Source organism: Acanthaster planci, linkage group LG09, assembly GCF_054643075.1.
Source record: "Acanthaster planci isolate LZ-2023a linkage group LG09, COTS_SCS, whole genome shotgun sequence".
In the NCBI taxonomy this organism is placed as follows: domain Eukaryota; kingdom Metazoa; phylum Echinodermata; class Asteroidea; order Valvatida; family Acanthasteridae; genus Acanthaster; species Acanthaster planci.
Window position 1 is genome coordinate 1627375 of NC_141785.1, and position 16398 is coordinate 1643772.

Genomic DNA, 16398 nt, shown 5'->3' on the forward strand with positions numbered 1-16398 from the left:
TTCTGAAGTACTGAGACTTTTAGTCCGAAGGTCATCTCTAAAAAATTCATCTCTATAAAATTCTTTTCGAAGGAAATTTAAGATGAGGTTAACTTGTTGCTGGAAAAGCCTTTTCGTTAAAATTTCAAGGATGACAACGATTCAGTTTTGCAGTCATACACAGTTGTTTTATTGAACAGAACACGCATCGTTTTTTAATAAATCTGTACAGCTGAAAGACGCTGTCAATAAAATGATTAACATTCATGTATGAAAAGCTTGAGCATTAGCCATTAAGTTGATGAGTACACATGCAACAACTGAAAATTATTATTGGTGAAGTGCCCTTTAGAACTCCTTCATTTTGTCAATCGATGCATGCAATTTTGCCGGTAGATTAGCAGATTTACCATTTAAATCCTTAGCTTTCTGGCAAGTTTTCTACATTTCCCATTCACTGCTTCCCGCAGAGACTTCTTGAATGTGTTGTCTCCGTGAGTGCTGGGATACTCTTTCCCCACCTGAGCACATACTGCCTGAAAAACTGGGTTGTGCTTCAGCGCTTGTTTCACAACCACATTCCCTCCCTTACAAAGTACCTCCCCTCCATAATAGTTACTCCTCGTTAACTCTTCTTCGGTTAACACGTTTGAAATTAGATTGAGAACAAGGTCTTTAGGGCCAGAAGCCTTATCGAAAATATCTAAGTACACTTGTCTGCTCATCTCATGTATGGCTATCTTTTCAATTACGATGAGTACCCTCTCGTCTGAGACACGAGTTTAGGCTCTGTTGCCTTATTTCTCAGTCCCAAAAATTCTTTAAACAATGCAAGTTCTCCTTTAATCACGTCAATGTCTTCCTGTTGCTTCCTTTTACAACTCTCAATCCGCAGGAGTATTGTCAGGAGCTGCGGCTCACTGGGCTGGGCATCCTGGAGGTGATTGGCATATTGGGGTGCAATGGCTTGGGTTGATGGGTTGTGATGTACAACTTGCTCTGTTGCCATCTCTTCTTCCCAAAGAGTTGGACTGGAGTTGACTGTGGGTAATGGTGGGTGAACAGCTTGCTCGGGCGTGGTCTCTTCTTCCCGGCAAGTGGGACCGGATTTGGCTGGGGGTGATGGTGGGTGAACAGCTTGCCGGGGTGTGGTCTCTTTGTCCCGGTGGCTTGAACTGTGGTCCTCGCAGACTCGTTTGGTGATGGCCAGTAGTGGCACGTCATCGTCGCTGTCAGAGTCAATTGGACATTTCAAACCTATACCGCAAAATTAAAATGTGAACACGAAACAGATAAATTGCACGTGTAGTGCTTCTGTGTAAAGTAGCTCATAATTGCAAAAGTGATCAGTGGGATTCAAAGCTTGGCACTCAATGCATGATTGGCAATGTTTACAGCATTAATGACAGCAGGAATATTATTTGGTCATTAACATTTTACTCAGTAAGTCTCAACACGCTTCACAACGTGCATTAAAAGTAATTCCCGATTAATTAGTGAATGTATCAGCAGAGTATACATAGAATTATTAAACTTAAAATATAAATGAAAATGTTACAGAATCTAGGAAGGCAATTTTATGTTATAGTGAAATGGAAAAAAATGGTCAGCACCTAAACACCACAAAATCCCCCAAAGTGTCATAACAAAGCATACTGGTAAAGAAAATGCAGTAAAAATATGACAATATTCCTAACACCAACATTACAAGAACTAAAATTAGGTAATGGATATTTGCTTCCTTTACCCCATTCTGAAAGAAAAGAATGGTGCTTACCTCTGTCCACGTCCACTATTTTGGCTTTATATATGCCTGACTTATAGGCCACCATGCCAACATGCAGAGGGCCCTTAGTCCATACTCTGCCAGACGACACATTCTCTTGCAAGCCATGCCATTTAGGCACCAACCACTCAATCTTCATGGTTCTCAAGGCGTAAAACAAAACTGGATATTTTCTTGAGTATGTACTTTACTTGGATGTATCCTTCGAGGAAATGACCTAAGGTTAAACAACCCAGCCTGTCAGCAATGATCGTGGTGATGCCACAAGTTTCCTTTCAATTGGGCTCCCTACACATTGCTTTGTGGTTTGTGACTTGAAGATGCGGGAGAGCAACTTCACTTTCAGCTCTTTGAAGCAGAGTGCAAGCTGGCGGAGCACTTTGCAGCCGGTCGTCGTTTCAGACCCCCGCCTTTCTATCGGTTGTTATTGGTTCGTGTCACCCTTTTCTTTGTTGGTCAGTGTTATCTTTGATTGGTGCATGCCTAAATCGTATTGGCTGAAAGGTTCGGCGTATTCGCATCTGAAGATGCGCTCTTGAATGCGGAAGACGTAATTTGTGCATTTAGTTTCGTGCTGCAAGTATGGTTCTTGCTTCTATCGACAACCACGAGGCTACATCAAGTGGCTCCTAGAAAGTAAAAAAAAGTAAACTAAAGCTAAGCGTCAACCAAAAGACACAACTCACCGTTCAGAATAGCCATCGATGGCAGAACGTTTACGACAAACAAAGCAGTATGTGTTTCACAACGTTCCACAGTTGGAAAAGAAACTGCCAAATCTAGGTATTTAACTATTTCATGGACTTCAAAATGTTGGTTATCCCATGGTTAAACTGAATCTCTTCGTCGTTTCTACGTTGCGTTCAACAATGGGTGGGCCATGCTAGAACATGAGAATGAAATTTAGTTTTGATTTGTCTCCACTGCCCCCATGCTCCAAAATACCCCACTGAAAAAAATAATTATTTACAAAAATTTCATTTTTTTCACAGGAAGGCTTTCAAAAAACATTTTAAATTCCTAATAATAAAGCAGCAGTAAAAGGGTATAAAATGCGCATACCTTCGCATACCACCTATAATACACAAATGATTAATCCTCCGATAGGCCTACATGCATACGCACTGACTCTGGGTACGCACCCAGAGTTTATTTCATTTCTGGATATATGTAACTTGTAACTACCAATAATGGAACAGGAAATTGCCAGTTAACAGACGTACATGTACAGTACATACATGAACACGTACAATACATTGCATTACGGAGTGCCATTCGGGTTAAGAAATTCAATCCACTGTCACTATTGTTGCTAATTTATCAGCAGGGTGCAAGTCATATGTATGTCACGATGCAGCCTCCCAACAAGAAGTTCAAGGGCTCCATCCATTACAAGGGGCCTAATCAGTGCACAGGGTCCCAGCCAAGAAGAATTCTGTACAGTGTGATATCCCAAACAGTCATTTTTATTCAGCCAGAGTTAGGTACGTTTTGGAGCTGCCATTGCGTATTCCTGTGATAATAAGATCAAGATCTTGCTGGGTGATGCGTGGCTGCGGTTGATCGCCGAATCAAGATCAACTGTTTCTTCCCCACTGAAGATTCCCCAAACCTGTCCCACCATGACTTTCCAACACCAGGGTACTACATTGTCCCCTGTGGCTACTTGAGGATGACCCTTCCCGATCTACCGTCAGCTGTAATCAAAGATGACATTGGGTGGGAGCAATACATGTGAGCGTGTAAAAGCTTTTTTTTCGATAAAATACCACTGCACTGTTAAAGCAACTTCAAAAGAATTGAGACTGGAAAGGTTTTGGAATGTCTATAGTTAATTGTGATTTTAAGGTTCTGATTTTAAGGGAGAGCTGGCGGAAGGTAGGTGACACCATTGGTAATATAATCGTGGGACTGTCAAATAATCCTTTACATGTAGATGTATGTATCTTACTAAAAAGTGACATCTTCAATCTGTGAAGTATTTCCAGAAATAAATTTGCTTTACATAAAGTCACACAAAATTTAGTTCCCAAACTCATGTGAATTCTGTTTGAGATTTCTGTGGAGACTCTAAAAATTTTGAAGGTTAAACATGTACTCATCGATAAAAATTTACTTCCAAATCTGTTTCAGTCTTCCAACACGGTAACAGGCCATGATAGTCAACCGAGGCCCTCAGAACCCCTGCCATTCATTAAAAAATGTCAACGACCTTGCACTGATGGTGGCCCTCAATGTCAACCACACATTCAATGAAATTTACTTTGGCCGCCTCTTCAAACAGTATAAGCTGGACATCCTCATTGTCACGTCTTACTGTCCTGGGCATTCAGCCTTGAATCCCGTGGAAAGGCTGTGGGCACCGTGCACACGAGCACTTACTTCAACATCAATTCCCGCAGTCCTGCCTGGTGAGCAACAACCTCCAAACAAACAGACCAGCCTTCCTCTGGAGCAGCGATGGGTGAAAAACCAGTTCGTCTTCAAAAACACAGTGGAGAAGGTCAAAAAGTACTAGACCAGCTACGCTGGTCACAAGGTCATCACCATCACCACTCCCAGCAGGTCGAAGGAGGCGCCATATGACGACTTTAAGTGTGAACCTCTGCACAAAAGAGGTCCACATAATGTAGGGTGTGATGATGTAGTGTGGACTTGCACATGTCCACACAATGTTTTCCCCTCTCTAAAAAACAGTTTCAGAGGCATTTTGGGGTCAAGTTTATCGGTGGCAAAATGAAGAGGAACAGTCAAGGAAATTATCATCAAAAATCCAGCTCGACGGAGTTATCCTAATTGGAGAAAAAGGAGCATTTTCCTCAAGCTTCCTTAACCGCAGGAGAATAAAGGAATGTCCACACTTTGTATGTAAAACAGGTATATGTGTGTACGCAGTTTTCCAAGCCCCAGTCCATCAAGTGTTCACCCAGGCCATTTTGTAACTTTTATGCAAGCCCTCCTCCGCAGCAATCTTCCATGTGATCACATTGTGTTCAAGAAGAAATCACAGGGGCGCTGCACTGTGGAGGGCTGCAAGTATGTGTTCACCAGCCAAAAAAATGTTGACGACCACAGAAGGAAAGCTCACAGGTGAAAAGTAAATCCCCCCAAAAAATGGGTAGGCAGTGTTTACAGGTCTACTCAGAGTGGCACATGGTGAAGTGATTATATATTTACCATTTGTTTTTGCACATTATAGTTTAACAATTTATATTAAAATATGTATGCATGAGTTTGGTTTGAGCAGCCACTATGTTTCCTTTCTAAATAATTTCAATACATTTATCTTATAATCGTCAGCGTCTTTTAAAACCAGTAAGCTCCAAAATCATTTTTGTTACCATCTTTCCAGTCTGCTATTCCATCATCTGGGTCTGCAGTCTCAATAAAAGATAAACATCATTAGTTAAACAATCAATTATGGCCTACATACATTTAAACAAATAATGACTGTGGTAGCCGAAGGAATATGACAGGTAGCAATAAGATAACAATATGCATTCAATCATAGTGTCAACAAAACAAAAGTAAATTTCTTGCCTGGCCGTTTTAACAAAGGAAGGAAACTTATGCTGTACGTTTGAAATTCCCACCACATTCTTCACCGGACGTTTTGCTTGAGTTTGCTATCTCCTCATTTTCAATTTAGAGTGCAGGACGAAACAGTGCAACATTGCTTCACTGAGGGTTATTACACAAGTTTACTGTGAAAGCGAATCACCAATCCAGGTGGTGGGCTTGGAGATATGTTAGATATTGCAGAAGTGAATGCAGCGATTGATGGTTCAACTTGTTTTCATTTCTTCAATTTAAATCGACATGTTTGCTTGTATAAACTCATTTTCATTTACATGTTATTACTTATTTTCTGCTTGCACCTGACTGCAAAAAAGAACAGGTAATGTACGGGTGATTTCTATTCCATTCTTCTTAAATGTGTGAACTGTGGATGATTTACAGTTAAGGCGAAAGTAAGGTTCACGCGATGACTCGATACATTGATATCACACACTTTACCGCAATACACGTTCCTGATATATCATGCACGGTGTCCTCAATACAAGCACTAAAAAGGGTTGGCCCGACAGCGAAAATGTGTACTGGGTAAACCGCACCCGCAATGCCTTAAGTGGTGTCACTGACCTGTGAACGTGAAGAAGGGAAATGCTGCACGCTTGTACACGGGCACTGCATTCCGTTGACCATAATTAAATGCATGTTGGCATGTCTTTAAAATCGTGGCGTACGTGTTAAACCCCTATTAAATTCACGATCCTGACGTTTAAAAATCCGATCACGATGTACAACAAACTACACTGAGTTGTCCAACCTGCAATAACAAGCGTAAAATAATGCTTACGATATCAATTGGTTCACCCATGGTGCAGATATTACTGTCACTACCAAGCTGTCTATCACAAAGAGTGCTGGTTTGATTTGATTCGGCACAACTGATTCACGAAATCTCATGAAATGAGATTAAAGGTCCACCTTTTGTGAAAAAGATCTCTGCCGCCCTGAAATGATCTGGATTGTACGGTATCATTAAGAATACCGATGCCACTTTCCTGACAGGTCAACATACAGTACATCTCTGTTCATGAAAAATGACAAAATTAATCCACAGGGCATACGTTTCTTCAGCCAGATCGAACCAACTAACACGCAGATAGAAAAATCATGCATTGACATTCTTTTAACAAAATGTTGGTCAAGGTAATAAAAAAATACGCTTGTGGCACCTGGAGTATTTTGGGGGGGGGGGGGGCAGGGCCTGCTGCGGGACACCCTGACGAAAATTATATGCCTGCGCCACTCCGCAACAATTTTCACTGCCCCGATTTTATCCACTGGATTTCCTCCATTCTGCTGTCCTAAGTTTCCAAAGTACAAAGAAGTTTTTTGTGTTACGTTGCAAAAAAACACAAGGAGTTTGTCGGAAATAATATTGGGAATTATCCAGTACCATCTCTAGATATGGACGCAACATACAAAAAACAGTATGTACCATGAAAAACAGAAAAAAGATTTTCGTAGTTTCGGATGGCAAAACTGATTCAGTCCGACTGCGGACGGACAATCCACAACTTAATCGCCCACCTTGTGTGAAGGAGATACTTTTTTTAAAAATTAAAGCTTTTAATTTGAGATATACAGGATTGTCGAAAGCACCGCTGCCATTTTCTGGATCGGTTTATAATTATCTGGATCAGCAAGTTCGGACAAAAAATCAAGCTAGAAAGTGAGAAATCCTATCAGTCAGAACCACCCAACAAAAGCAGATTTCCTGGCAAAGCATTTAATTTTGGTCGTGTAATGAAATTTTATAGACTCTAAAACAAAAAAAATATTTGTGAAAAATTCACAAATATTATATATGACGGCTTAACTATGAACACAGACCTTTATCTGAATCCGTGGTAAGAACAAGCCACGTGGAACAGGCATGGACACTCTACCACCGTACCACCGATTGACCAATTAAGTGCCCGCATAGCCCTGATGTCACATAATATTGATTAAGCATGTCTACATGTAGCTGGGTAGGCAATATGTATTGCAAACATTAACGAGGCCAAAATGTCAGTCTTTAGGATAAATTAAAGTGCCATTTTTAACTAATAGCCATTTGATTCGATATTCATTCACTTTGTCACATGGAGAGCCAGCTTTGCCTTAAATACAAGTTTCCTTTCCCTCTGGATAAATGTTAATCCACGCTGCGTCCAGGCTTTTCACAGGTACTACATGTACATTCAACTCAAAAAATAAATTAAAAAGAATCAATTAAAAAAAATCATGCTTGCCAAAAAATAGACTTCTGATGGCCAAATGCACCTCCCATAAAGTTAAATCTTGTAAATTTGTTGTTACAAGCCTGAGGAAAGTGGCTAGGAAATGCCCCAATCCAAATTTCCCTGGGCACCCTCACCAAAAGCCAATGCATCACATTTCAGACTGAAAAAATGCAGGATTTTCACTAGCTTTTGCGATGAGCGTAGTCTAGGCCAAGCATAAAAATGGAAGAACAGGTTTCACTGTTATGGAGTCTTCTCATAATCAACTATCTGAAAAGAATTTCCAGGGAATGTAGTCTTCAAAATAAATATGTAGTTTTGTTCGACACTGCATTGGTCTGCATGATGCTGTTATTGACTGGTACCCGATACCGAGACGGAGTGTATAGATGGCTAATCAGGTGCAGTGGGACCAACTTACATTTAACTTGTTTAAGTCCTTGCATTTTTTGTTTTGTCCATAATCTGAAATAAAACATTCATGACTTATTTCTTTCTGAAGAAAACACAGATATAACATTAATTCAACTTGAATTATGACTTCTATACACCGCTGCATATTCACCAATTTCTATGTACATGGTTCTCAAATCACAAACATGGGTAAACAGGTGAACTAGAGCAAGTTTTATCTGTTGCAATTCATCATGGCGGCGTGTGGTTAACAATCACAAACCACAATTTTGCTAATGCGATCATATTTTCACCATCCAGTCGCCATTTGCGACTTAAGATAGCTTAAAAACTACATATAATTATATTTGAACAATTTTGAGTATGCTTAAAAATAAAAAAAGCAATGATTATGTGCTCAAAGTTCGTTTCGGAAAAGTAGAAATGGTAGCGCAAGTTGCATGGAGTCATACAGAGTGCGCTGTACATGCATATACAGTACATTGCGATTGAAAGTTAACACCAAAATGGGAAAATTTTTTCACATTTTTTCTCTTCCCAGGGAATTCCTTTTCATTTCACAAACTGTGAAAAAGTGTGCCACAAGTAAGAAAATATTTTCACACCTTTTCACACAAGTGGGAAAATATTTTAACAGATTTTCGATTTTCCTCTCAAGTGGGAAAAGATTTTCGCCCTTTTTCTCACGAGTGGGAAAAGATTTTCACAGATTTCCTCTGCTAGTGGGGAAATAATTTTGCAAGCTTTCTTCATTTAGTAGTATTTGTGCATGTACATGTAGACATCAGGAAGTTTTTGTTCTCTGTGGATGCACATCTCTGAATACGGGAAAGTGGAGGAAAATTAGTCTGAGAGAAAAGTTCTTCAATTCTCAGGAATATTCAGATTACTTGAGGAAGACAGCATTAAAATTTCAATGCAGTATGTTTCTTGCTTTTGAGCAAAATACCATGCAACAGGAGAATCAAAGCTGGCTTGGTGGAGGTTGGAGACAAGCACCGAACACCTAACAGCTGAATTACAGTAGATTGCCGTTACAGCGCTCTCTAATATGTCTTATATTATAAGCTATGAGCGTTTAAAAATTAAATTAACCCACTTGGATGGATGCTCAACATGTGCACCGCATATGTGCACATGTACATGAACATGTATCCACATGTTGTCATGTATGTAAATTACATTTACTTGTATTGGCAAATGTATGTACCGTGATTTTGGAATAAATGCCTTGTATCCGGTTATTTCGACGTTCGAGTGAAAACTGACCCGATATGTCACACTGAACACAATCGGCGAAAAGACGAGATTTGCTACATGAAAATACACATACAATTTAAGCAGTTATTTTATTCGTCAATTGTAAGAAATCTTTCGGTAACAAAATACTTCATGCAGTATTTCATTGTTGATTTTTTATGTGCCAAACTACACCACGAAAATAAATAAAAAGTGGACAAATAATCCATGTTGCCACAGCCGAGCATGTTAAGTTTATTGTAATACACACATTTTATGTGCTTCGTGACTTCATAACTTGGGGACTCCTGTTTATAATAATCACTCAACATCCAGACAACTTTTTAAACATTTATTCTCAGACATTGACGAGTGTTTATCTATGGTAATCCAAGAAAACAACTGCGCCACGTAAGCGCGGGTCGCCGTAGTGAGCACATCCCTGTGATCGCGCTGCATGGACCGGACGGCTCGGCCGAGGAAATCGTTACTAGACTACAACAGCACACTCCACGTTGTGAGTTGGCCCGACCGGCCGGCCCCAAGCGAACCGCAGCCTGCGTAATGGACTCTTCACTGCATAATAGTCGTGTGGCAAGCGTTGAGCATTTTCGCTGCACAATGCTTCTCATTTTCGCAAGTTTCCGCATGATTTTCGGAACCTTTCGCACCGCTTTCGCAAAATTTTCACACAGTTTTTTCTCAATGTTTTTGCAACTGTTTCATAAAAGATTCAAACCGTTTTCGCATGATTTTTGCACTGTTTTTGCACGTCGTTCGACGAATTTGCTGCAAATTCACAGGAGGGAAAAGTTGTGGTCAAAATGCGAAATTGAATTCCTTTCGCTTTTTTTCCCCCTTCCTTTTCGCAGTATTAACTTTCAAATGCAACGTACTGTATGCCATACTTTACATGTACACGTGTACAGTACACGCGTCGCGATCACGCGTTAGGTTGGTTCCCGATCTAAACATACATTGCACTGTATACGGACACCAGGGCCATTTTATAAACCACAGTATGGCATGGGCTCCATTTTTTGCCGCTTTTTTGCTGCAACGTAAATGAAACCTGAAACGGAGCTCATGCCGGAATTACAGGGTGTTGCCGTGATTTAGAGTGTCAGAAATAGCGCAATTCATGCAGCAGGGTGTCCCGCGACACGCTGAAACTACGGACGTCATAATGTTCGTGGCTAAACCGTAGGCGAAAACCCTGATTTCGTGGATTGACCTCATTGGCGCTTGTATGTGTAATAGGATGAATTTCGTGCCCCCCATTTTTTTGAAATTCTAACTCCCCTAGAGTTAGGTCATGTAGTTTCTTAGAAATGTGTGGGTTGCTTGGCAGCGCGTGTGGGGAGGTAGCAGAACTTGCAACCAACCACAAGAGTCCTTGAGTAGGAGCAGATAAATTCAGTGGCCAGTGACCCTTCACTCCACTTGGCTACTGGACTCAACAGAGACTCTTCTGTTGTCTCTGTGATCTCTCCTTGCATTGAACCTGCCACAATTACATATTCGTCCCTGTCCTGCTCTAGGTGAGTTTGAGGATACTTTTGTGTTACTTTTATGCCTAGATTGAAGTGTCTATTCTTCAACGTTTAGACCAAGTCGTCATGGGTCAATATCATATTGCGTTTCTGAATTGCAGTCATTGTAATTTTGGCTGAGAATGCTATGAAAGAGTAAAATAATATGCGCGTCTTAATTTAAGCCAAAGTCTATTTTAGAAGTTCTATCCATGTTGGCATCTGTTTAAGGTTCTGTTGTTTCCAGAAAAAAACACCATTTCTTTGGCGATATCTTCCACGATCCGTCCAAACATTCTAAATTCCTAGTCCCAGAACACTGAATGAATTTAACTTGCTGTATGAGTGACCATTGATTTGGAAGTTTACCATTCCCATGTAAAAGATCTCTGGTGACTTGTCTAAATTAAGTAAAACTTTTAATTTACTTAACTTAAATTAAGTAAAACTTAATTTAGAAAGACGTGATTCCTAGGATTACTTGTATAATATTATTTTACTTACGTTTTTATGATATATTACTTCTAGCATACATTGAATAATCACATTCCCTTGACTAAAGTGAAGAGAGGGATATTTCCCTCTTGTACAAGTTAAGTCTTTGAATTTGCAACATTCTTCTGTGTTTTATTACTTGATAAGTTTCAATCATTTGACTTGATTCACCTTTATCTAGTTTTTACCATAGTTCCATATATTCAGTAGTTTTTTTAATTCTATTTCAGTTCTTATATCCGGATGTTTAATCTTTTGATGTGTATTCCTTTTGCTTTAAATCGATTTGATTGCCCAGAACTTTGACATTTTAATGTTTAATCTTAATTAACTTTTACCTCCTGATTATGAGTCACTCACATTTCCCAGACTCAGACTTCCAAAGTTTGACTGCAACAGTTGTAACCTTGTAATTCCTCAGACACCGGTCTTGTTATAGTCTCCTTGTAGCACCTTCGTCATTTCTGTGTAGACCAACCCCCACACACAAATGAGGTACCCAGGTGGACGTGGGCATTGGCCGGCACTGGTAACCATCACAACCTTACACACAGTGTAGTGTTTTAAAGGGACTTTCACTTTTAATAGTCCATACAACTGTTTTACTTAGTATAGTTAGTACTTCACTCCACTTGGCTACTGGACTCAACAGAGACTGTTCTGTTGTCTCTGTGATCTCTCCTTGCATTGAACCTGCCACAATTACAGATTCGTCCCTGTCCTGCTCTAGGCAAAGACACCACTAGTACTGAGGAACCAGGGTAAGAGTCGCATGCATTGTGTTCCCCACACCTGATTTACCCAAGTGGGGGAAGGAGAGACTGTGCAATCGAGCCCTGCACACCATCCGCACGTACATGTAGCCAACGATCCTCAGAGTTCATTCAAGCCCCCTTGAACTGCAAGTCCTTCGACTGCAGGCTCCCCAGCTTAGTGCCAAGTGAAGCCAGGACAAGTCATCCCCAACTTCAACACAACTTCGAGCTAGGCCCTTTATTTATTTTTATTGTTAATTAATAATTATCTTCTGTAAACAGAATCCCTGGGTTTTTCTTGTTATTTTTAAATATATGTATCCTTTAGATTTAGGATATTTGTATTTTCGTACAGCGTGTGAAAACTTTTTGCTAACTTAGCCGGAAATGCACTAATCTCCACTGGTTGGCTGACAATAAAATGGCGTAAACTAGTAAACAAATAAATAATGTAAGCAGGTGCCATAATTTTTATATTATGCCCGCTATATATGCGATATGCAAGTTGTGTGGTGGACATGTGCCACGCCAGGTCATGATTCTTCGGCATGGATGGACAATGTAAACGCAGGGTATTTATACTACATGTACATACATTCATGAATATTCAGCACACGTGATTACTAAGTTTTCATAAAAGTGCTGGCGCCTACATTTTTCCCATTAGGAGCCAATGGCTACCAAATACTGCTGTTCTGTTTAAAGGGTAGTTGACATCCCATCACTTGTTTCCATGTGGAGTCAGTTGGCTTTGAGGAGTGTGTGATGTCATGCTAAAACATACAGCTGGTTTGAATTTGAAGGGACCTTAGTTCCCACACTGTCATTTATCACCCTTATTTGTTGTCAGTGCTTGTGTGAAACTGTCATAGATCAACTCATTATCACATGCTTTAAAGTGAATACTTACTTATCTCTTTCTTGTTCGTCTGATCTTGAGTGTGGGGTGCATAGTTGTAGTGTGTCTAGTTGATTTGTTACCTCCTCAGCCCATCGACAGTTCACAAGCTCATGAAGCTGTAATGGGGCTCTAAATGATAAAATATACATACATACATTTGCGAGTGCATGTAAATGTCATGCGAGGACAATAATGAACAAAGCACAGTGTACATACATTGACATGCTGGCATCAAATATCAGAGATAATTTGTCAACAAAAAATAAACAGTTTATAATGAAAAGAAAATGAATACGAGACGTGTTTGTGGACCAACACAGAGCTGTTTTAGAGTTTTTCATTTTTCTGAAAGGGAAAGTTTCCTCTGATTTGTCTGAAATTCTCACAGTAATCCCCAGGCGAACCACTGACATTTTGACAGCCCTAGCTACGGGTTGATGGACTACATATGCTCCCAAGTCACTCAGATGTATGAATGCACCAGTTTCTGACTTTAGAAAAACGTGCACAAAAACATACAGAGAAAAACTGCAGCCTTAAAATCATGTCACATGATTTGTGTTTATATTGAAAAACACATTTGGAAATATTATTTGACATTTGGACTGTAGGGTATATTTGTAATCGAACAAAGACACACAAATAAAAGTAATTCCCGGCTAAAGTTGAGAGTCCCTCTGTCATTCAGACCAATACAAATCCATGTCGAAAAACGCGTACAAAATCTATAGAGAAAAATAAACATTTAAAAATCAATAATAAAAACTGATGACGTCATCATCACAAGACTCTAGGACAAAACACAGGGTGTTGTTGCCTCTTTGTGGTTGTGAAGAAAATTGCCATGCTGGCATAGCACAAAATGTTTGAGAATGTTCATATTCATACACTTACATCTATAGATTAAACCAAAAATAAACGTGCTTCCGGAGATACAGTTCTTTGAAAACTGCATCTTTAATGTCACATGACTTGTCCCGTGATGACGTCATCATAACATGGGGGTAACATGCGTGTAAATAACTTCCCTTTCAAGATATCTGCAAGGTTTGAACCAATCGAAAATGTACTTCACGAGATAGAGTGCTTGTAGGAGTGCACCTTTAATATCACATGACTTGTCACATGACGTCAACATCACATCAAGTCAATAGTCACCTAAAGTACTCTCCTTCTAAGATATATGCAAGGTTTCAACCCAATCAGACATGTACTTAACAAAATAGTGCATTCAAGAGTGTACCTTTAATGTCACATGACTTGTCACATGACGTCAACATCACATCAGGTATATTTTTCCCTAAAGCACTCTCCTTCTAAGATACCTGCAAGGTTTGAACCTAATTTGACATGTACTTCACGAGATATAGTGCTTTGAAGAGTGCACCTTAAGTGTCACGTGACTTATCACAAAATGACGACATCATCACATCAGGTCAATTTTTGTCTAAAGCATTCCCTTCTTACATATCTGCAAGCCTTGAACCCAATTTGACATGTACTTCACAAGATATAGTGCTTTGAAGAGTGCACCTTTAATATTCAATGATCATCTGGTGATGTCATCATCACATGACATCAATTTTCATTTGTAACACTTCACTTTCTAAATGCCTGCCAAGTTTCAACCCAATAGGACTTGCACCTAAGGAGATATAGCACTACAAAACATTGTTATCACAGAAAGAGCGCAGATTAGAGATCGCAAACATTTTTCTCTTTTGGCGTTCCATACAATGTGATCTGCTCTTGGCACCATGTGCTTGGCAATTTTCCAACTCCTGAGTATATGCCCTACACATTGTGCACTGCCTATGTTACAGGCAGATATTGCGCGTCCACACATACAGTAGCCAATGCACACTATGCGAATGGGGGTTTTGTCGTCAATGCTTCATCTGTGTGAAGAAGTACACCACTTATGCACTTTATGCAGTTGACTTCAATGTTTTAGATATCATCTAATGAACAATTCACGCTTGAATCTGTTACGGTTGACTTTTTACCAAATTTTCAAGAACAAAAGGACTTTTTATTATAACTGCCGGTATGATAACGTCCTCAGCCCCTTCACACAAGTGTTTCTGGGTGAGAATGATCATTTACATCAATTTTCAGGCGATTCGGACAAACTGCCCAACATCTATTCAAAATTCATTTTGCGGAATTTTTGACCTGTCGCTAGAGGGCGCTCAACAATTATGTGATGTCATCAGTAGATGATTTGAGGAGTAATGTGCCTCAGATTAACTTTGTTGAAAACAAATTGACATGCATTAACACTTGTAAACAATAAGCCCACATTTGTTTTCAACCAAAAGGAAGGGTCAAAAGATTTGACCCACACGAGATAAATTGAAGACCAAATTTTACTCTGGCACTTCCCACAAACACAATTTTGTGGGAGGCCACGGTTGATTTTGTATGGATTTTTACAAATTTATTATAATATCTAATTTTCAAAATTTAATAACAAATCACTTGATGTCATCATGACGTAATTATTTCAGTATTATCTTTGCTTCCAGGTCTTTGCTTGTTGTAATTTTGATGACGATCGACGAATTTAAGTTACCAAAATGGTGCCTCGAAAACGTGTACAAAGTCAATGGACTGAAATAAATAATCAGTTAATGACGTCATCATGTTGTCATGTTTTTAGGACCATCTGTGCATAAGGGTTCTTCATTGGTACAAGTTTGATACAGATCCGAAGTTGCAAAAGCATTAAAGTCATGTACAGAAAAACGTCCACCAAACAAAGGGGCTTTTGAGCAGAAAAGGAGGAAGGAGAAAAACTAGAGCTGTTGGCCAACAGAACAGAGGGCTTTTTCCCATTCCTTTGTTAATTTGAACAACCAATCTACTGTACGAACCTGATAACCATTTCATCATGAACATTTCGGTCCAAAGTTTCAACCCAATCAGGCATGCACTGCAGGAAATAACTTGTTTTAAATAAAATGCAATTTAGCTCCTCATTTGATGTCATTATCACATCGGGAAAATTTTCGTCTGGAACACTTCCTTTCCTTGATATCTGATAAGTTTGATATCAAAACAGTCCACCTTAATGTCACGTGACTTGTTTGCTGATGAGATTGTCATCACCTAAAGTCAATCTACGTTTATGAACCTTCCCTTCCTAACTACATGTATCTGCAAGGTTTCAACCCGATCAGACATGTACAATACAAAATACATTACAAAACATGATTGTTACCGTGGAAAAAATGCAGATTACAGATTTTAAACATTTGTCCCCTTTGGCGTTCCATACAATGCAATCTGCTCTCTGCACCACGTGCTCGGCATTTTCCCAGGTCCCGAGTATATGCTAAGCCTCGAAATAGTACCAGCCCTGCGTACAAATTCTAGCGAAAAATGATAATAAATACAATATTGCAAAAACTGAGTTGTTATGGATGTGTTTTTACTTGTGTTTTTGAAACGTGATGCTCGTGCGATAGGGCGGTAAGCGACCGTGAACGCCATGAAC

The 16398-nt window shown here is 39.6% G+C and overlaps 1 protein-coding gene and 1 pseudogene across 9 annotated transcripts in view; one reads left to right on the forward strand and one right to left on the reverse strand.

Moving 5' to 3' along the window:
• trim37 (tripartite motif containing 37) overlaps positions 1-16398 on the reverse strand; it is a 317829-nt gene that overhangs the window by 236174 nt on the left and 65257 nt on the right. For 8 of the 9 annotated variants that reach the window (XR_015426288.1, XR_015426287.1, XM_087140614.1 and 5 more), the window contains one exon: positions 12909-13028. The exons of the other annotated variant lie outside the window; for it this stretch is intronic. Coding sequence is in view for 6 of the 8 variants with exons in the window: in XM_087140614.1 (XP_086996740.1) it covers positions 12909-13028 (120 nt within the window). In the remaining 2 variants the exon portion in view is untranslated. The remainder of the gene's footprint in view (positions 1-12908; positions 13029-16398) is intronic. 9 annotated transcript variants of the gene reach the window in all.
• On the forward strand, positions 2635-4283 carry LOC147798006 (uncharacterized; annotated as a pseudogene).